We start from the raw sequence: 22,239 nt of genomic DNA, 5'->3' as shown, positions 1-22,239 counted from the left end.
TGTGTGAAGAATTTTAACCGCACCTCATCAATTAACACCATTCTTCAAGGAACCCGAAGATTCTCCTCAGTAAGTACACAGACTGGAGACCCAGGGCTTGGGTTCTAATCCCTGCTGTACCTCTTACCATAAAACCTTGACCTAGTTACTTGACTTCCTAGTGCCTCCATTTTTAAAATGAAGATAATAGTGGTATCCATCTTGGAAGGTTATTATGAGGATTAAATGAGCTAATAAAGTGCTTCTAAGAATAGTTTCTAGAACGTAGGAAGTATCATATAAGCATCTGTTTTTGTTGCTGTTATTAAAATTTTGTTTCCAGTATATTTATTCATCAAGATTCCATTAGACTATAGATCTGATGTTTGAAATAAATGTATTTTGTATTTTTGCCTTTTTTTTTTTTTTTAAACAATAATGCTCTTACTGTTTGTTTCAGGGCATTAAAGAGTAAAAATAGCCATTTTTTGTTTGGTTAGCATGAAATCCTCACAATCTGATGACCGTTACTAGTAGAGCTGTTGGGAGACAAATCCCATTTTAATTGTTTGTTCCAAGTCTGCCTTCACTGGTACCCTGTGTGCCCCATGGAGGCAGGCCCATTCTCTTCACCTAGCACCAAAAAACCCATTGCCATTGTGCCAATTCTGATCCAAAGTGACCCTATAGGGCAGAGTAGAACTGCCCCATAGGATTTCCAAGGCTGTAATCTTTATGGAAGCAGACTGCCACATCTTTCTCCCGCAGAGCCACTGGTGGGTTAGAACCACCAACCTCTCTTTGCAACTGAGTGCTTAACCATTGCACCACCAAGGCTCCTTTCACCTAGCACAATGCTTATCATATAAAGGGCCCTCAATGCATATTAACTGAATTTAAAAAAATGATGAAAGTAACACTGAAAGTTTAAAATGTGAGGCACTGTTCTCAGAGCATTACATTTATTATCTCACTTAACTGTCACCACAAACCTATGAAGTGGGTACTCATGTTTACTCAATTTTCAGATGACAAAATAAAGGCATATGAATGTAATGTAATTTTCCCAGGGTCACACAGCTACTGATAGATCCAAGATCAAATGAAAAGCTGAAAAGTGTAGTCTTTTACTAGAAATCTATTAACTCCAACATGAGAGACTGCATTAACGATACATAGTTAGCATCACTTCCAAGATGATTCACAAATTCAAAAAAAAAAAAAAAAAAAACTGGCCGTACCCTAACATAACACATATAAATTTATTCAGTTGATCCAACTAGTTTCCTAAAACACTCTTCTCCAAAATGAAGACTAATAGGCTCCCAAGCTGCAAAACAAACACCTGAATATTGATTGTACAGAGCAAACCAAAGGACAATAACCAACTCCATTTACAGGGCAGAAGACAAGAGTACAAATGAAGGCCCCACATACCATAGATTTAAATACTGAAAAATTATACATCAAATCAACAAACAGGTACATAAAATACGTTCTAACCTCCTATCCTCCTCCCTGGACAAATATACCTATATAACAACCTGGAATGCCACATGCAAATGTAGAATTCTTCAGGGATTTTGATATCGGAACATGGCAAAACAAAGACAGCCCACCTCATGTGCACATGTGGGGATCCCAGTCCCATATCCAAGCTCCTTCCACAACCTTCCCCTCCCACAAAGCTGTCCCTTGGCCACTCTTTGGGGTGAGGCAACCCACCCTCAGGAAGACAGCTGGGGAAATGTCCCACACAGGCCGACTGTAGAAGTGGGCTTGGGACATTTGGGCAGAGAATTTCAGGATCTGTGGGGGCCCTATAGACACCCTGCCCCATTTGGGGGTGGGGGACTATAGTAGGACCAGGGCGGGGCACAGAACAGGGGCACCTGTTGCCAGGCTCTGAGGAGGAGACTGATGAGATCATTAAACAGCTCTCTCACAGAAGCTTTCAGTAAAGAGTTTCTTACAGTCAACAGCCTAAAATGCACCCCCTTTCCCAACTCTTTCAAAACCAAGTACAGCTCATCTATCAAAGTATAATTCATTCGCTCTTCTTTCAGGAAGCCTTCCCCAACTACATGAGCCCACAGAGACACCTTGCTTCTCTAAGTACTCAAAACGTTTATAGCCTGTAATTTTCTAATTTAGCTCTTAATTGCATGATATTTTCTGGGTGTTTTTAATCCTGTTAACTAAGTTGATTTTGTTTCTTTAGAGCAGTGGTTCTCAACCGGGGCAACTTTGCCCCCCGCCCCCAACGGGACATTTCAATAAATATGGACACATTTTTGGCTGTCGCGTTTAGTACGTAGAGGCCAGAGATGCTACTAAATGTCCCACAATGCACAGGACAGCCCCCAAAACAAAGAATTACCCAGCTCAAAATATCAGTAGAGCTGAGGCTGGAAATTCTGCTCTGGGGTGGATAGAGGATATGCACTTACTCCTTGCAGTCCCCTACACTGCCACGCAGAATGCTGGACACAAGGGAGGCGTTCATTAAATGTTTGTTGATTGACGGGCTCTCTGGTCTCACACTGTTCTAAAACTTCCATTCACTCAGTAACTCAACATTAGCGTTTCAGCTGTAGGAATGCAAAGGCAAAGACAGATAAACCAGTGATTTCAATACAATTTGAGAAATGTACCTGTCACTACCAGCTTATTTTCTTGAGCACCAAAAGGTATTAAACCGTCTTTTTCCTAAACTACCTTTGAAGTGAAATCTACAAGTCACCCACTTAAAAACACCCAACTTATATTCCATACATGCAGTTGGTTGCGCCTACCACTCGCCCCCTCCACTCCCAATACCCTGCTGCTGCCACCAGGGCAGCTGGGAAGACACCTGAAGCTTCTGACATCCTGTGGGTTCAGAAATAGGGAAAGGGAGATGCCCCACAGTGAGTACACAGGAGTTTCAAAACAACTACTTTGGATATGTCCCTCCCAGGCCCATAGGGAACAGTGAGGAACAGTAATGTGCATCTCTGCTGATAGGTGACACACAACTAGTACCCTTGGACACTTGATGTTCATCCATTTCTCATGACCCACACCTTCAACACATTCAGAGATTATGGCCTGGCTTCCACTGACCTCCCAGCCTACCTGTGTACTATTGGCTGCTGTGGGCACAACTTAATAATTTCTTAATACATACATGAAAGGGACACCAGTCACCTCCATGACTCCCTGCCTTGGATTTTACTGCTTTCTCTGCCTGGACTATCCTTCTACCTTAATCTCTTACCACTATCCCTTCTTACCATCCTACAAGGACTACAGCAAATACTACCTCCTCTTTGAAGCCTTCTCTGATTTCCCTCCTTCCAGCATATTAAAGATCATCTTCTCTGAACTTCCCCAGCCCTTTGCTTATGCTTCTATTGTTATAATAACATATATTATACAGAGCTATGTGGCAAGCATCATTCTAGATGCTGTCTGTGTTGTATCACGTAATTCTCACTATTCACTTGTAAAACATTATTACAGACCCCATTTTACAAACAGGGAAACTTAAGGTCTAAGAGTTGAACTACCAATGATCACACAGCTAAAAATGATACAGCCAGAATTCCAGCCATGATCTATCTGACAACTCTCAAGTCCATCAGCTTTTCACCTTGCTACATTGTCTCTCTTTTGAGGCCCTATGTCAACTTGTTGTTGTTGTTGTTGTGTGCCATCAAGTCAATGTCAAGTTAATTCATTGTACACGAATTTGTCTCTCCTATGAGATTATTGTTAATTCCTTGCTGGCAGGGACCAGGGTGTGTTCATCTTTGTAAGTGTGGAAAAGGGCATGTTCTACAAGCTTGTTGTGAGGACAAAATGAGATAATACATACAAAGCACTTAGCATAGTGCTGGGCAGATACTAAGCACCTGGTAATTTGTTGTTCTTGTCGCCATGTCAGGTACCAAGAATAACACCTTGCACATAATTTCCGAGCTGAGGTTCATTATTTCTGAGAAACAAAAAACACAAAAAAAACAAACCCACTGCCATTGAGTCAATTCCAACTCATAGCGACCCTATGGAACAGGGTAGAACTGCCGCACAGAGCTTCCAAGGAGCACCTGGCGGATTCAAACTACCAACCTCTTGGTTAGGGGCCGCAGCACTTAACCACTATGCCACCAGGGTTTCCCTGAAATCTGATAGGAGAAACCAACACACCTTTAGTTTGATATTTTCCCACACTACCTGACTAGTCAATCAGAAGCAACAAGAGTTAAGGAAGCTTCTAAGATATGGTCAGTTGACTTTAGGAAACCTTCCTTTTTAATTCAAAAATCTTGCAGCATTGTTACTTTCTCGCTGCCCTCTCCTACAGTGGCTTGCCAAGGTTCCCTTCTGAGAAATCAGTACACAGGAGGTTCTGAGCAGCTACAAAAAGAAGGAAATTGCAAAAGTAAATGAAAGTAAATGGCAAAATAAAATCTCAAATTCTGGTACTTGTAAATACGGTCAGAAGCTTTCTTTTTTTCTGCATACCGTTTAACAATGCTTTACGTCACTGTAGTTTTTGTCAGTGCCACCAAGTAGGAGGAAAACTCCTTCAGGCCAGGCAATCCGTCTGTCCAGTCCATTGCTATCCCCCAGGGCCTAACACATGCATGGCACATAGCATTTACTCATGAAGTATTGGTTGATTGATTGCAAATATATGGATGTATATATACATACATATTTACACTTACATAGGATGTCATTCCATGATTTATGAATAAATGTGCACATATCCCCACACATAAATCCACGTTGTACATTTGTGTACATATATTTATATTTGTACAGAAGGCCCTTCAGGCTAGAGAAACAGAGATCCCTCTCATGCCAGTCATGTCTCCTTAACGTGAGCTTCTGGCTAACATGTCTGATACTCAACAAACATGTATTACTACACGCATACTAACAACCCAGATGTTAAAAAACAACAGTTTTTACTAAATGTGCAGAATGGAAAAAAAAAATTTTTTTTTTGACATAACAAACCATGAAACTTTTATTGTCTTTTAAAACTTCTTATTCCTGTTTTTTGACATAAGTACAGATGTGTGTGTAGCAAGGAGGGATCATTCATGTTTCTCTGCAACTTTAGCAAGTAAGAGGTTCTAAATTCTTATGGGCTGACCAGAATGTCCTTATTTAAATTGTAACATATACAGGAAATTATAATTTATAGCAATCTTAATAACAACCATTTATTGGGTGAAGGAGGTGCTAGATTCTTGGCATCAGTTATTGTATTTAAACCTTAAAACAACCCTGCAAGGTAGATGTTATTACCCCTGTTTTAAAAATAAGGGAAGCTAAGACTCAAAGAGGTAAGAGTAACTTTCCAAAGATACTCTGTTGCTTAGATAGAAGCCACACAGTCTAAAATTTCAGCATTCTATTCAGAAGCCCAAACTTCTTTCAGTAGGCAATGGTGCCTCTCGATGCAGTTTTACAGACATTAACTTTGACGTATACATGTTTAGGCGGTGTTTATAGTGTATGTATTTTAGTAAGTAATTCTCTGCACATAGAGACTAGACCAAACGTCAGCCAAAGTGAAGATCACTCTGGGCTACAGACAGCAAAGAGCAAATGTGTCTCAGAAACGATCAGCCTGTGTTTCTAATAACATGAAGCATTTTCCACTTGATTGTGTCCTCCAGAACAAACTCTAGTCTCTAACAGAGTTTCATTATTCTGCCTCCTATACAAAAAAAAAAAAAAGGACTCTTTCATTGCAAACCAATAGGAAGTTCTTGACTCATTTCCTTATATTACTTGAAATGAATGTGCTTTCTGTCTTTAGAGAAAAGAATTGCTGGATGCTATGCCTTTTTGGGAGCTTTTGAATTCCATAATCAATGCTGTGAAGGCGAGAAAATTAACCCTTATGTACTTCTAAGGGGAGTGGGGTTATTTTTAAAAATAATACTAGTCTTTTAAAAAAAAAAAGAAAGAAAGAGAAGATAAGCCATCCCTCCCAGTTTAAAAGAGAATTCAGCTGCCTTCTTCAGAAAGAACTGGCTGTTCTCTCTTTCAGTCTCGTCACTATGAGGGTATGGGGGGTGCGGACCACACCAGGTGATACTGTTAGAGGGAGTGATACCAAATTAACTGTCTATAAAACTTCCATGCTGTGTTTCAGCAGAAATTTATTCGTTTATGAAACTATCACTGTAGTTACAACAAAAAAAATTTCATAAGCCCAGCTTACAGGTATTAATATATCTACAAGGCTAAAATTCTATGCTAATTTACTTGTTGAACCTTCTAATGTGCTCTGGACAGAGCTGTCATTATTATCCGATTACAATGCTGCTTTGAATCACATGGTTTCGTCCGCGGGAGCTACAAGCACGGTGTTTTCATTGCTGCCAGTGTTTTTATAGTCGCTGGTTTTGCCAAATTTTCTGGTGTTTTAGCTACAATATTGTGGTAAGTAGTATTTGTGAACCTATAGCAATAACCTTTTTTTGCGAATGAAGTAGTAACTAAAAGATGGAGAAAAATCAAAAAAGACTTCTGCTCAGTTACTAATACTGTTGTTAACTAATAATATAATTCAATGTAGAAAGATTTTATACAATTTTGCTCTCGTATTCATATAATCTAAGAAATATTACATTTAAGCAATTTACGACTATATTTATCATGTGTTATTCTATGACTAAAATGGATAATAAGCTTACATGTATAACAATTATTGATTGTATAACTCTTTGGTAACTAAATAGAGAAACTGACAGTTTAAAACATGAAGTGAGGAAATGTTATGTTTCCTGATATATGTTTAGATATATAACTTAAATCTTAAGTTCACTTTGTTTTTTTAATCTCTTTTAAATTTTCTTTAAAAACATCACTGTCTTGCAAATACATATCTGATTTTAATGACATTTCCAGGGTTTAAGTTTGAATTATGGTTTCAAAAAATACTGACACATTAAAAAGTGAGTTGGCGAAAGGCATTGACTTTGATGAAGTCATTCATAAGTTAGCAGTTTTGAAGGCCAGGAAAGTGAAGTTCTGATTTAGGCAAGCTGTTCACTAAGTGCTGAAATGCTTGTGTATTTGTTCCTGTTTATTTTTATGGTACTATTTATGAATATATTTCCATATGCATGTGTCTACCACTTCTACATTATTTGTGCCATTATTGATTATGCAATCCTAATCCATGAATGTATCTCATGTAACGGCCAAGTTTAACATTAAAATGAACATAATGTCAATGTAGTTCTTAAACTTTTACTTCAAATTCCATTGTTTTCTTACTAAATTTTCACTTTAACCACATGAAACTACATAAATGTAAATACATGTAGGCTGTGGGTATGATACTGTAATTTAAAGGTGTAATTTTAATTTTGCTAGTTGTTTATGTCACTACTATGGCCATTATATTCAGTGATACGAGGAATTAAGATTCACGAGAAACATTAGTAAAAAAACCATTACTAAGGATTCTGCTATATGAAGTCCATGGGGGGCGAGGTGGGGCGGGAAGAAGGGGTGACGCTATGAGTTACTGCACTGGGTGACAACAACCCACTGTCTCTTTGACTATCTTTCCAGGTGCAGGCTTGATAAGGGGAAGGAAGCCATATGTTTAAAAAGTTTTTTTTTAATATATAGATGTTTCTGAACATTTATATTAACAGTGGGGAAGAACATCAAAGTTGGCTCTCACCTGCCCATACACTGCTTGGAAAGAGCCTACCCAGAGCAGAGGAAAGCACTCCCCATTGAGACTACAATCACAGCAAGGTGCAAGGCAGCATCTTTGGCATCAAGGGATGGGGGGAAGGGGCAGCTCCCAGTGATGGAAGTACCAGTCCCCTCAACATGCCAAGGGAAGTAAATAAGAAGGGGAAGCGGATCTGCCCTCCCTCCAATCTAACTGCACAATCTCTGCTGCCAGGCACTTACTTTTAGACACTTAAAGGGAAATTCCCAGAAACGAGGGGAAACTACGACCTCTGAGTGAACCTCAAGAGTTCTCATTTCTAACCCAGTTTTTGCTTTTTGCCTGTTTACTAATTTCAAGACCCTACCTAAAAGCACATCTTCCATTCTCCGGAAGGCGTCTACAGCCTAAGCCAAGGGAAAGAGCTGGGGGCTTTAAAAAGGGGCTTTAGGTGTTGAAAACTCCAGCTCCTAAGCTTCAAAGGCGCATGACCTTGGGCAAGTAACTTAAGCTTCCAAAGACTTAGTTTATGGTCGGTAAAAAGGGGATGATATGTTACTGGAAAGTTTTTGAGACTTCAAGAAACAAGAAAACGCATGTTACCCGGCTCCTAGTAGGACGTCGTCGCTAAGTACTGTGTGTATGCTGTGGGTACACTGCGCAAAGCCGCGGGACCCCGGCTGGGTGTCCACTTTGTGATTTCGCTGCCCAAGCCTTGTCCATCACCTCCCTCATTAGTGATTAATGATACTAACCGTTCGCCTAACCTCAGGACGCCTCTTACCTACTTCTAGCTCTTTATGGCTTCAAACGTCTGCAGAGCCCAATAAATGAATTCTCTTTAAGTGCAAAGGACGAAGTTATCCTCCGTGCTCCTTCCTACCGGTTACTGATAAATCGTTAAACACAACTAGAGCTTGGGAAGAAATGCATACAGTCTTTACAAGTGCAAAGCGGAAGTCTCCACATCTCTTGGGGTGAGGAGCGGTAAGAAAACCTGACTAAAGTCTCCAGGTTGGGGATGGTTGGGAAAGGGAGTAAAACAAGAAGGACTGCGTGGAAGGGACGCCTCCCTGTCCTCGGCTCGCTGGGGAGAAAAGGACGTGAGAGGGGAAAGCCATGGAAAGCAGAGGTACCTGAAGACTCTGGCCGCCGTCTGGTTCCTCCTCCACGCCGTGCCCTGTTGCAGCACCCCCTGCACGATCTCCTTCTCGTTGGGCAGCCGATAGACCGGGAAGATATAGAGCCAACAGAGGACCACAACGCAGAGGGCACTGGCGCCCACGGGCAGCCGGGTCCGCGGGAATTTCCATGCCAATTTTTTTATAGCCATGGCCCCTCTGGACGCGTGTAGCCGCACCCGCCCGCAGGGGCTCATCGCAGACCCGGGGTGCCGGGGAGGGGCGAGGGCCAGAGCCTCAGCACACTTGGCAAAGTGGCAACGGAGGGTCTCCCCACCGACGGCCCCCCATGCACACACACCTTCTGCTTTCTTGCTTGCACACGCACTCACGCTTCTCGGTCCCCACGGCCCCAAAGGTCAGCGTAAGGATTTTTAAAATGCAACTTTTTCAAGGATTTCTTTCCAGGCGAAGTGGCCCGGAAGGCAAGTCACGAGCTATGGCCATGGTCGCTTCCCCTGCAGAAGGAGAGCGCTGGAGTCTTGGAAAGCCCGGAGAGTGGCGGCGGCGAGTCGCTCTTGCAGGTTCTGCAGCATCACGGTCGCCCTCAGCGTGGGTCCGGGGAGAGGCTCGGTTCCCTCCCAGACATTTGGCCGCGACGTCCCTTCTGAGAGATGCTCCTTCGCCCTTCCCCGCCTCCCGCGCTGCTGTGCCGCCAGGCACCCCCCAGACGCGCTCTCTGCGCCGCGCCAAGTCCTTGGAAATTTCCACCGCGGCCCGGGACCGCTATCCTACCCCGGGCTTCTCTGCCTCGCCCGCCGAGACCCTCGTTCCCCACCCCTCCCGGAGAATAAAAGAACTCGCTCTCATCAGTTAATTCAGCGGCGCGCCGCAGCCTTCCGCTGCGCCCCGGACTTCGCAGACAAACGCCCGGGGATTGGTGGAAATCAAGGTCTCCCCTTCCCTCCCCCACTAGCAAAATTGCCTCCTTCGACCCGTTTAGATCAGCGACGCTCAGCTAGAGCGCGCACCTCTCTCTCCTGCCCTTGTTCTATAGGGATAGAAGCAAACAATAAAAAATAATACCCCCCACCCGAAAAAAAGATAATAAATGCCTGAATGTGGCAGAGACTGGCTGATATCCCGACCCTTCCACACGCACCCGGCGTGCCCTGGCTGTCACCCTGTCACCCTCACCCTCGTCTTTCTCTAACTGGTTTATTAACAACCCGCAGTGAGGCGCGAGAAGGTCGGCGGAGATGTATTCCCTCCAGGGCCCCCACCACCATTGGCTGGTCCAATAGCCGCGGCTCCAGGCGACACCCATGTGCGCGCGCGCGCGCACACACACACACAGGCACACACGGAGGCACAACGACGCGCACATGGACGCACGCGCGCGCACGGGGAGATGCGCGCACACCGGAGTCCTCCGCCCCTCTTCCGCCCTGCAGGGAAAGGCGCTGCTGCAGCCAGATGTTCACGCAGCTGGTGCCCAAGCACACAGACCCCGGGACGCAACAATGCTTTGGAGGCGCGTTCGCCGCCTGCGCCTTTTAGATTAAAGGATCGTTTGTTTTGAGACGCCTTTCGCGCTCTCTTGAACAAGCTTTTAGCAATCCCGACCTTGGAAAGGAGCCACGCGCTTAGACCTGCGGAGCGGAGGGAGCCACTGTTAGCCATTTCTGTTCGCCCCTGCGCCCGACCCATAGTTCGGGTACCTCCTAGTGGTTGCCTATTCTATTTACTTAAAAATTTCGTCAAGCATAAAGAGCGCAAGGACAAAGAAGAAACCCGGTAGCCGTCACCGTGTCAGCTTATTAATCACCAAACCAAAATACAAGGAAAATATAAGGCCCTAACTCCATTTGCTCAGTCGACAAGGCTGCGGTGCCGGGGCAACCTACACTGACTGCTGTATGACCTAGTACTATCCAGCATTTTTCTTCACTGAGAGGTGGACCTCGAGAATTGGTTGGGTAGTTACTTACCAAATATAGGACATGAAACAACCACTATGGTCTCATTCTCCCAACACCACTATGTTCTCTTAGGAGAATGACCAACTGCCCTCCACCTGCAGGCATGCCTCAGAAATCTCTACCCTAAGCAGGTAAATAAGTAGAGATAGGGAAAACCCTGAACCCCAAAGTTACATCTCACCGTTGTGGAACCTAATAAAGATTCTTTAAAATGAATACCACCTGATGTCCTACAAAGTAACCAGCTAACCCTCTTCTGTTCCTGGGGAGGAAGGGATATATTTTCTGTAGTTGCCAAAACTGTGGATAAATCATCTGCTGCCTTTATCCCTATAATTTAAGTAAAACACAAACCATCCTAGATATCTGTTTCCTTCCCGAACTCCAGAGAATATTGTGGATTAAATGACAAATACGTAAACCAGTAAACAAAAATAGGGCTCATTGCACTTATGAAGAGGCTATGTAATGTTTCCCCATTTAGTAACATAAAAATGCTTCAAAGTCTTGCTTTAAGTCAAGAGACTTCTGTAGTGCAATGTGTTTTTCCTTCTGAAAAACTAAGATTATTTTACCCCTGTTGGCTCTTGCCCTATCCTACAATCCAACCTTAAACCCATTGCCGTTGAGTGGATTCCGACTCATAGCAACAACCCAACCTTACTTCCTGCTTTTTCTTCAGTCAGACCATTCCCCTCCCCCTTCCAAGTCACACGGGGCCAATTCTGTGACTGTGTTATGGTCCATGTTCTCCTTGCATGGGGTGCATTTTTTTTCTTCCTCCTATACAAATCAGCTTTTCATTCCAGGCCCAAACCAAGCAGCTAGGAATTTCTTATTCAATGTGTTCCCAGAGTGCCTAAAACAACACACTTCATGTAGTAGGAACTCAATAAGTGTTTGTAGTTTCTGCTCCTATTGCCTTTGACCTGCTCTGAATGCCTGTAGTATTTGCTGGCTTTAACAAATGATTGAACTCTTAGACTTGTTGCATTGTGATGATAGGATTTTTCATATGTAAATTTGTCTCCCTAACTGAGCAGTAAGAGTATCGGGTCTCATTTGTCAAATGAAAGAGCCTGTGCTTTTGATCCAAATTAGGACTCTATGTAGCATGTCCATGTGCCTGGGGAAGAGCAGCAACAATATTTTACATTTTCCTCCAGGTACCAAGTAGGCTTGAAAACATACATGCTCAACAAATAAATACTGCTTGATTGTTGCTTCATATTTACTCAGGCTGTTGTTAAGGCAGCATTGTTTAAGGAAAAGGCTGTTGTTAAGGCAGCATTGTTTAAGGAAAAGGCTGTTGTTAAGGCAGCATTGTTTAAGGAAAAGGCTAAACCCCCAAGTTATAATGCTTTGGATAAAATATTTTACCTGATATTGACCCATTTGTTTATATAATTTTAAGAGGTGGCTTAGGTGTTTATACTTCTGAGTCTGACTACACTTAGAGGACACAGACAGGGTTTGCTAAAAGACTAAAATCACTTTTAAAACTCTGTAAATGTTTATCGGAGTCCTAGTGACACAGTGGTTAAGAGCTCGGCTGCTAACCAAAAGGTTGGGGGTTCGAACCCACCCAGCAGCTCTGCGCAAGACCTGGTAATCTGCTTCTACAAAGGTTCAGCCCAGTAAACCCTATGGGGCACTTCTACTCTGTCACATAGGGTTGCTATGAGTTGTAACAACTCAACAGAGCCCAACAACAATACAAATATCTGTTAGAAAAATACAGAAAATCCAGTAGAACGAGCTCTACCTTTGGTGTTAGACAAACCTGGCTCAAATTCCATCTCTGCCCCTTACTAGCTATGCGATCTTAGTCAGTTACATAAACTCTGAACTTTTTTCCCCATCTTTAAAATAATGACAATATCCACTTTATTGTTATGAAAACATACAACTAACTAAATGATATGCATGCAATGCAAGGCTCTGCAATTTTACTAGTGTACCCAATCTTCTTTTAGAAGAGCAATGTGACAGTAGAGGACAGAGTAATTTACCATATTTAGTCTTATCCCACCAAGATAAAAGACAATATGATGACATAAATGCCTCCTCATTAAGTACTGTATTGTCACTACCATTCACCAGCTCATAAAATGTCTTCCAGGCACCGAAGGTTAGTCCCTTAGTGAAAAGCTATTAGTTGTCTTGACAATCTACTGACCTGGTAAATGCAATGTGCAAAATTACTTTATGCCATAGGTGAACTTGATGGGGGCTCTTTGTGACACCAGAGAATGTAGTGGAAGCCAGTATAAAAGATGGAAACACTACAGAATTAGTGGAGAAGAGGGGGAAAAGGGCACCTCTCAATGAGAAGTACAGAGAGAGCAAGATAAAGAAAGGTGATCACAATGAATGGGACACAAGCAATTTGCAAGCTAGCTTACTCACTAATATGTAACTATCAATAGTCACGCAGAAGTCTCTCATTAAACGACTAAATAGAATTATCAATGATTTGAGATTAAAAAAAAAAATTCACAAAGGTCATCCTTCCTTTAGCTCCTGCTCAAGGTCTTGTCAGAATGATTTGGAACGAAGAGACAACAGCATAAAAACACAACCTTTTTTACAAGCAGTTACAACACAAAGGCAAACAAGGCTACAGACTGAGAAAGCCTACAGATGTAGTTTATCTAAATAGATGCGCATGCTTACCTCCACTCCCATCTGCAACCTGACTAAAGGGACAGTAAAGGGGTAAAAAAGTCATTTAAACTCACAAAAACAAGAGAAAAAGATAGGATGCAAAAGCAGGCAAAACATGTCAAAACAGCTTGCCAGCAGAAAAGCATCTGAACCAGTGACAACTGACTTACCAGACTGGGAGAAGCTCTGGGCCTTCAAGCGTGTGTGTGTGTGTGTGTGTGTGTGTGTGTGTGTGTTGACATGATGGGGGTGAGAGGAGGAATAGAAGCCAACAAGAGTCAATCTCAAGCTCTAGAAAGGCTCAGATATTAGAGGCACCTGGCACCTCTGGAGGGGCTGATAATAAGAGATCTGTTCAGAAGTCTTTAAAAGGAGCAGTAAAACCCCTAGATTTTTGTCCCCCAGTGTGGCTTAAAACAGGAGAAAATCTCTCTAGAGACATTGACCGACACAAAAAAAGACTACTGATTCTGAATGTGAGGGAGGTCTCCAATTAAACAGCCACTTTTTCCCTCCCTAACACCCTATGGTGAAGCTGGATAAGCTCTACTCACACAAACAGAGTTTCCTCGCATCTTTGCATCTTTGTAAAGCCTATGAGTGGAGAAAAAAAGCAAGAGAATATCCTAAAAACCACCTCACTTTCCCCCTAAAAAGCCCATATGCAAAAGAAAAAGAAATCATAATGTCATTACACTTCTCGAAAACCGTATTGGAAACTAGAAGAAAATCTAGCTAGGCCATCAAAGTTTTTTGGAAGAATTATTCCTAATCTGGAATCCTCTACCCAGTCAAAATATGTCTCAAATATGAAGATAGAATAAAGACATTATCAAACATGCAAAATCTTAAAAACTTTACCCCCGCAATCTTTCCAGGAAGATACCGGAGATACCCCATTAAAATAAAAGATTTCTCAAGAAAGAGGAAGATAGGGATTCAGAAAACCAGGGCTTTCATGCAAAAGACAAAGAGAATTGCCAGGGAAACAGCTGTGCCTCAGATCTAAAGAGTAACCAATAACTTCTGGTTTCAGCTCAGACATGTAAAGAGCTTGGAAGTTGTCACTCTCATCCTTACAAGAAAAAAGCTTAACAAATTGAATATCCACAACTTTTCTTGGGCACATCGAGAACTGAGGTCACAGGCCAAACTTCCACCCGGACATCTGGTGTAACAGGTGAATCCAGAGGACAACAGCCAAGGTCTGCCTACCTGGAGCAGAAGCTGTGGGGCTATAATGTCAACGGAACACTTATGTGGTAGTGTGGGTATAGGTGCAGACTGCGAGATGGAAGGCAATGTGACGGAAGTAGAGGCCGTGGGCATTTGGGCCACTTCCTCCTCGTGTAACTTACTTGTGTCTTTAGGTCCTGCTTGGGCCTGATCTTCCTTTTAATGATAGGGTGCTGCTGTGCACGTCCAACTTTAAGGCTCTGTGGGTCAGACAACACCCAGTCCATGATGGGCAGCTCAGGCCACATGGTGACTTGGTGTCCCATGGTTAAGTGTTCAATCTCTACTAAAGCTCAGTAATAAGCCAAAAGCTGTTTCTTAAAAGGAGAACAGTTGTCTGCAGAGGACGGCAAGGCTTTGCTCCAAAATCCTAAGGGTTTGATTCACCGGTGGCAGCCTGCTAAACTCCAAGCAGCATCCCTATCTGCCACTGATACTTCAGCACCTTTGGATCAGCTGAATCATATGCCCTAAGTGGCAGAGGGGCTTGCACAGCAGCCTGAACTGTTGCAGAACCTTATCTTGCTCTGGGCCTCGCTCAAAACTAGCAGCTTTTCAAATCACTTGATAAATAGGCTGAAATAGCATACCCAAATGAGGGATACGTTGCCTCCAAAATCCAAAGCAGCCGACCATGCTTTGTGCCTCCATTTCAGTTGTGGGAGGGGCCAGATGCAATAACTTATCCTTCACTTTAGAAGAAATATCTCAACATGTCCCACACCACTGGACCCCTAGAAATTTCACTTAGACAGAAGGCACCGAATTTTTGTTGAATTTCCTATCCTCTAGCTCACAAATGTTTTACCAATAAGTCTAGAGTCGTTGATACTTCTTCCTTGCTAGATCCAATCAGCATAATGTCATCAATGTAATGGACCAGTGTGACGTCTTATAGAAGGGAAAGGTAATCAATGTCCCTTCAGACTAAATTATGGCTTAAAGCTGGAGAGCTGATATACCCCTGATATAGGACAGTGAGAGTGTATTGCTGGCTTGCCAGCTAAGGCAAACTGCTTCTGGATGTTGTTTGAAACAGGTGTGATCATTAAGGCCGTGTGTCAATTTGGCTGGCTGTGATTATCAGTGGTTTGGCAGTTATGTTGTAATTTGGCAGTCATATAATGAAGAAACCTCTTACATGGTGAGATCTGATGTAATGTGACCACCTCCATGATGGGATGTACTGTGATTAGCCAATCAGTTGAAAGGGAGTTTCCTTGGGGGTGTGGACTTCATCCAATATAGGTGGACTTTCTGGCAAGTGTCTTAGGCTTTTGCTTGCTCTGGATCCTGCAGCTGGCTCCTTTTCATCTGACCTCCAGTTCTTGGAACTTGGACTAGCAGCTTACCTGCTGATCTTGGGATTTGTCGGCCTCCACAGTCTGTGACCCAGAGGCCTGTTGTCTGACCAGCCAGTCTTGGGTTCACCAGCCCTTGCAGCGACGTGAGTCAGGAGAAGCCTCCAGCCTAACCCACGGACCTGGAACTTTCCAATTTCTGCAACCCTGTGAGCAATTTCCTTGATATAAATCTCTCTCTCTCTCTCTCTCACTCTCTCTATATATATATTTATACATACACATCTTTGCTTTTCAACACAGTATTGAAAAGTGTTGAAAAGCAAAGATGTCACCTTGAAGACTAAGGTGAACCTGAACCAAGCCATGGTATTTTCAATCACATCATACGCATGTGAAAGCTGGACAATGAATAAAGAAGACCAAAGAATTGATGCCTTTAAATTGTGGTGTTGGCAAAGGATATTGAATATACCATGCACTGCCAAAAGAATAAATCTCTCTTGGAAGAAGTACAACCAGAATGCTCCTTGGAAGCAAGTATGGCGAGACTGCCTCTTACATACTTTGGACATGTTGTCAGAAGGGATGAGTCCCTGGAGAAGGACATCATTCTTGGCAGAGTACAGGGTCAGCGGAAAAGAGGAAGACCCTCAACGAGGTGGATTGACACAGTGGCTGCAACAATGAGCTGAAGCATAACAATGATTGTAAGGATGGCGCAGGACCGGGCAGTGTTTCGTTCTGTTGTGCATAGGGTCGCTATGAGTTGAAAGCAACTCAACAGCACCTAACAACAACAACAACATATATATGCATATGCATATATGTGTGTATATATATATATATTTATATATACACACACACATATATATAGATAGATACTTCACTAGCTTTGCTTCTCTAGAGAACCCAGCCTAAGACAACAGGTATAGAGAAAACAGCATTAGCCAGATCAGTAGCTGCATACCAGGTACCAGGAGATATATTAATTTGCTCGAGCAATGAAACCGCATCTGCAACAGCAGCTGCAATTGGAGTCACCACCGGGATAAGTTTTTCGTAGTCCACTGTCATTCTCCAAGATCCATCTGTTTTTTTTGCACAGGCCAGGTAGGCAAGCTGAATGAGGATGTGGTGAAAATTGCTACCCCGGCATCCTTCAAGTCCTCGATGGTGGCAGTAATCTTTGCAATCCCTCCAGGAATGTGGTATTGCTTTTGGTTTACTATTTTCCTAGGTAGGGGCCATTTTAATGGCTTCCACTTGGCTTTTCCTACCGTAATAGCCCATACTCCACTTGTCAGGGATCCAATGTGGGGGTTCTTCCAGTTGCTAAGTATATCTATCCCAATTATGCATTCTGGAACTGGGAAAAATCAGGGACCCACTAGACCCACTGTGAGATGACATTGAGCTAAGACTCCATTAATAACCTGGCCTCCATATGCCCCCACTCTGACTTGTGGGCTCCAGTGGATCTTCCAGACTACGACAGTCTAGGAAGAAGGACCTGGCAATCTACTTCTGAAAAACTGACCAGTGAAAACCTTATAAATAGCAGTGGAACATTATTTGATACAGTGCTATGAGATGAGCCTATCTGGTTGGAAGACACGCAAAATGCTACAGGGGAAAAGTTGCCTCTTCAAAGTAGAGTTGGCCTTAATGACATGGATGGAGTCAAGCTTTCAGGACCTTTACTTACTGATATGGTACGACTCAGAATGAGAAGAAACACCTGCAAACATCCACTAATAATCAGAATGTGGAATGTATGACATATGCATCTAGGAAAATTGGAAGTCATCAGAAATGAAATGGAATGCATAAAGATTGATAACCTAGGCATTAGTGAGCTGAAATGGACTAGTATTGGCCGTTTTGAATCAGATAATCATATGGTCTAGTATGCTGGGAATGACAGATTGAAGGGGAACAGCATCACATTCATCACCAAAACAAACATTTCAAGATCTATCCTGACGTACAGCATTGTCAGTGATGGGATGATAGCCATATACCTACAAGGAAGAAGAGTTAATACAACTGTTCATATTTATGCAAAAATCACTAATGCCAAAGATAAAGAAATTAAAGATTTTTACTAATTTCTGCAGCCTGATATTGATTAAATGTACAATCGAGATGCATTGATATAGACTGGACTACAAGGCATAAAATGATACTGGTGAGAAGTGTGCTTCTCAGCTCAAGTAGGCACATGAGACTATGTGGCCAGCTCCTGTCCAAAGGTGAGATGAGGAGGCAGAGGGGGACAGGAGCTGGTTGAATGGACATGGGAAATACAGGGTGGAGAGGAGGAGTGTGCTGTCACATTGTAGGGTGAGCAGTTAGGGTCACATAAAAATGTGCGTGTAAGTTTTTGTATGAGAAACTGACTTGAATTGTAATCTTTCACTTAAAGCACAATAAAAAAAGAAAAGAAAAAAGATGCATTGATAATTACTGGTGATTGGAATGTGAAAGTTGGAAACAAAGAAAGATTAGTAGTTGGAAAATATCAGCTTGGTGATAGAAATGCCACTGGATATCACATGATAGAACTTTGCAAGACCAGTGACTTCTTCACTGCAAATACCTTTTTTCAACTACATAAACGATGACTATACATGTGGACATTGCCGGATGGAACACACAGAAATCAAATCAACAACATCTGTGGAAAGAGACAATGGAGAAGCTCAATATCATCAGTCAGAACAAGGCCAGAGTCTGGCTTTGGAACAGATGATCAAATTGCTCATTATGCAAGTTCAATTTGAAGCTGAAGAAAATTAGAACAAGTCCATAAAAGATAAAGTACGACCTTGATCATATCCCACCTGAATTTAAAGATCATCTCTAGAATAGATTTGACACATTGAACACTAATGACTGAAGACCAGACAAGTTGTGGGATGACATCAAGGACATCATACATGAAGAAAGGAAAAGGTCATTAAACAGACAAGAAAGAAACAAAAGACCAAAATAGATGTCAGAAGAGACTCTGACTCTTGGACATAGAGTAGCTAAAGCAAATGGAAAAAAATGAAGTAAAATTGCTGAATAGAATATTTCAAAGGGCGGCTCAGAAAGACAAAGTATTATAATGCAGTGTGCAAAGACCTGGAGTTAGAAAACCAAAAGGGAAGAACACATTCAGCATTTCTCAAGCTGAAAGAACTGCAGAAAAAATTCAAGCCTTGAGTTTCAATACTGGAAGTCTATGGCAAAATATTGAATGACACAGGAAACATCAGAAGAAGTTGGAAGGAATACACAGTCACTGAACCAAAAAGAATTGGTTGACATTCAACCATTTCAGGAGGTAGCACATGATCAGGAACCAGTGGTATTAAAGGAAGAAATCCAAGCTGCACTGAAGGCATTGATGAAAAACAGTGCTCCAGGAACTGACGGAATACCAATTGAGATACCTATAAATAAGTGTCTAAAATCCATAAGCCTAGTCACAACAATCTCACCACCCTTACTCCCAGCCTTATATCTCTATACAAACAATTGTCTTCAACCAACTCTCCGGCTTTTGTGCTCCCGCTTCATTCATGTGAGTCCCTTCATTTGAAACTCTGTCCCACTTTCTCTTCCTGTGGAAGCTTTACCCATCTTCAAAATCTCATCCTTATCATGAATGTTTATTTTCCCCACAACATTCCATACTATAGCCATTTCTCCCCTTGTGATGTTATGCCGATGTCTATAAACCTCTTTTGGTCATGAATTAAGAATTAATGTCATGGATTGAACGGTGTCCCCAAAAATATGTGTCAACCTGGTTAGGCCATGATTCCCAGTATTGTGTTGTTGTCCTCCATTTTGTAATTGTAATTTTATGTTGAAGAGGATTAGGGTGGAATTGTAACACGCTTACTAAGGTCATATCCCTGATCTAACATAATGAGGGTGTCCCTGGGGTGTGGCCTGCACCACCTTTTATCTTACAAGAGATAAAAGGAAAGGGAAGCAAGCAGAGAGTGAGGACCTCATACCACCAAGAAAGCAGTGCCAGGAGCAGAGTGCATCCTTTGGACCTGGGATTCCTGCATGGAGAAGTTCCTAGTCCAGGGGAAGACTGATAACAAGAACCATCTTTTAGAGCAGACATAGAAAGCCTTCCCCTGGAGCTGATGCCCTCGATTTGGACTTCTAGCCTACTAGACTGTGAGAAAATAAATTTCTCTTTGTTAAAACCATCCACTTGTAGTATTTCTGTTATAGCAGCACTAGATGACTAAGACACAGGCCATGGTCATTTCTCCCCTTGTGATGTCGTGCCAATATCTATAAACCTCTTTCAGCTGTGAATTAAGAACTAATGAAACACAGTTTGAATTTTCATTTTGTTTTCTGATGATTATACACAGTTGCTATTTTTTTATAAGTCAGTACCAACTGGACAGCGATGAGTTTTTTTAATATTAGATTTACATCACTTGCCTTCTCAGGTTTTAAACTACTTAAGCGCAGGCACTGATCAAATACAAATATTTAGTAGCCCCCTTTCAAGAGCCAAGCCAGGTATAAAGATACAGTAATGAAAAAGATAGGCTAGTAGCGCACTCTACCTACATTCACATCTGGCATTGTCAAAACAGCAAAGTAGACCCTGACACACAAGGCAGGCAGCATGAAGCCCAGTTGCCTTAACAGGCTGTCATCTCGGTTCACAGCAATATACGAAATCAGTTACAGATGCCAAATCCTTAATATATACTGCTGTTCAAAGATAGGCTTCCTTTAAAGGTTACAAAAGAATCAATATGATAAATACAACCAGCATAACACAACCCAAATAACAACTGCAATCCATTTTTATTAAAGCAAGTCATCAAAGGGTAATAATTAATGTTTTTTCTTCAAATCTCCCAAGTAGTCTTTGGGTGAATCTTATAGTACGGCTTCAATTCAGTTCTCCTTTTTGAGAGAAAACAAATCTCAGGGCTTTGACTAACACTGGCCATGAATCAACATCCCATCTGAGAGAAACTGCTAAAAGTAGTATTCTCTTGCTCTAAGATGTTCTCTGGAAAAAAGTGATGCTACTCTTTCCTAGCATCATTACCCAGTTACGTGCTCCATTCTCATTGGCCACAATTTCTACTTGTTTCCATTTATCACCCAGTTTCAGTCTCTAGGGGTAGCAGTCTCTGCCCAACCCCCAGGGCAGGTAGCAGAAAGTCTTACCAGAGTTTCCTCTTTTGTCCATGTCTAGGAAAGAAGTGTTGGGTTAGAAAGATTATGGATGATGGAACTACTTCTACCACTAGGCAGTGAGACAGCATTTCCAGTCAGGCCTAGTTTAGCCATATGAGATGAAGTTGCTATCCAGCTCATTGTTCCTTTAAAAATAAGGTGAGACATGTCCAGAGGAAATGAAAGAGTGTCCTAAGCACTGTCTCCCTCTTTCAGACACACAAGGACATTCCAGAACCAGGATATCTAGATGTAAAAAAATCTTGTGAGATAGGAAGAGTACAGAATTATCGTGATTACATTAAAAGGGAACTGCCAGAAATACAAGTCAGATTCAGAAGAGGATGTGGAACAAGGGATATCATTGTTGATATCAGATGGATCCTGGCTGAAAACAGATAATACCAGAAAGATGTTTACCTGTGCTTTATTGACTATGCAAAGGCATTCAACTGTGTGGATCATAACAAATTATGGATAACACCGTGAAGAATGGGAATCACAGAACACTTAATTGTACTCATGAGGAACCTGTACATAGACCAAGAGGCAGTCGTTCGAACAGAATAAGTGAATACTACATGATTTAAAATCAGGAAAGGAGTGTGTCAGGGTTGTATCCTTTCACCATACTTATTCAATCTGTATGCTGAGCAAATAATCTGAGAAGCTGGACTATATAAAGAAGAATGCAGCATCAGGATTGGAGGAAGACTCAGTAACAACCTGCAATATGCAGATGACACAACCTTGCTTGCTGAAAGTGAAGAGGGCTTGAAGCACTTATTGATGAATATCAAAGACTACAGCCTTAAGAATGGATTACACCTCAAAATAAGGAAAACAAAAATCCTGGACCAACAAGCAATATCTTGATAAATGGACAAAAGATTGATGTTGTCAAGGATTTCATTTTACTTGGATCCACAGTCAACACCCATGGAAGCAGTAGCCAAAAAATCAAATGATGTATTGCATTGGACAAATCTGCTGCAAAGACTTCTTTAAAGTGTTCAAATGCAAAGACATCA

General features: G+C 42.1%; 1 protein-coding gene across 1 annotated transcript in view; it reads right to left on the bottom strand.

Annotated features, from left to right (window-relative positions):
- Nucleotides 1-10,017, bottom strand: part of ST8SIA1 (ST8 alpha-N-acetyl-neuraminide alpha-2,8-sialyltransferase 1) — a 166,305-nt gene extending 156,288 nt beyond the window's left edge. The window contains exon 1 of the mRNA XM_003405691.4: nt 8,818-10,017. Coding sequence (XP_003405739.1) covers nt 8,818-9,059 — 242 coding nt within the window. The 5' untranslated portion in view covers nt 9,060-10,017. The remainder of the gene's footprint in view (nt 1-8,817) is intronic.
- Between the last annotated feature and the right edge of the window lie 12,222 nt (nt 10,018-22,239).

Source organism: Loxodonta africana, chromosome 4 (genome assembly GCF_030014295.1).
Source record: "Loxodonta africana isolate mLoxAfr1 chromosome 4, mLoxAfr1.hap2, whole genome shotgun sequence".
Classification (NCBI taxonomy): Eukaryota; Metazoa; Chordata; class Mammalia; order Proboscidea; family Elephantidae; genus Loxodonta; species Loxodonta africana.
This window is presented reverse-complemented; position numbering and strand designations above follow the sequence as displayed.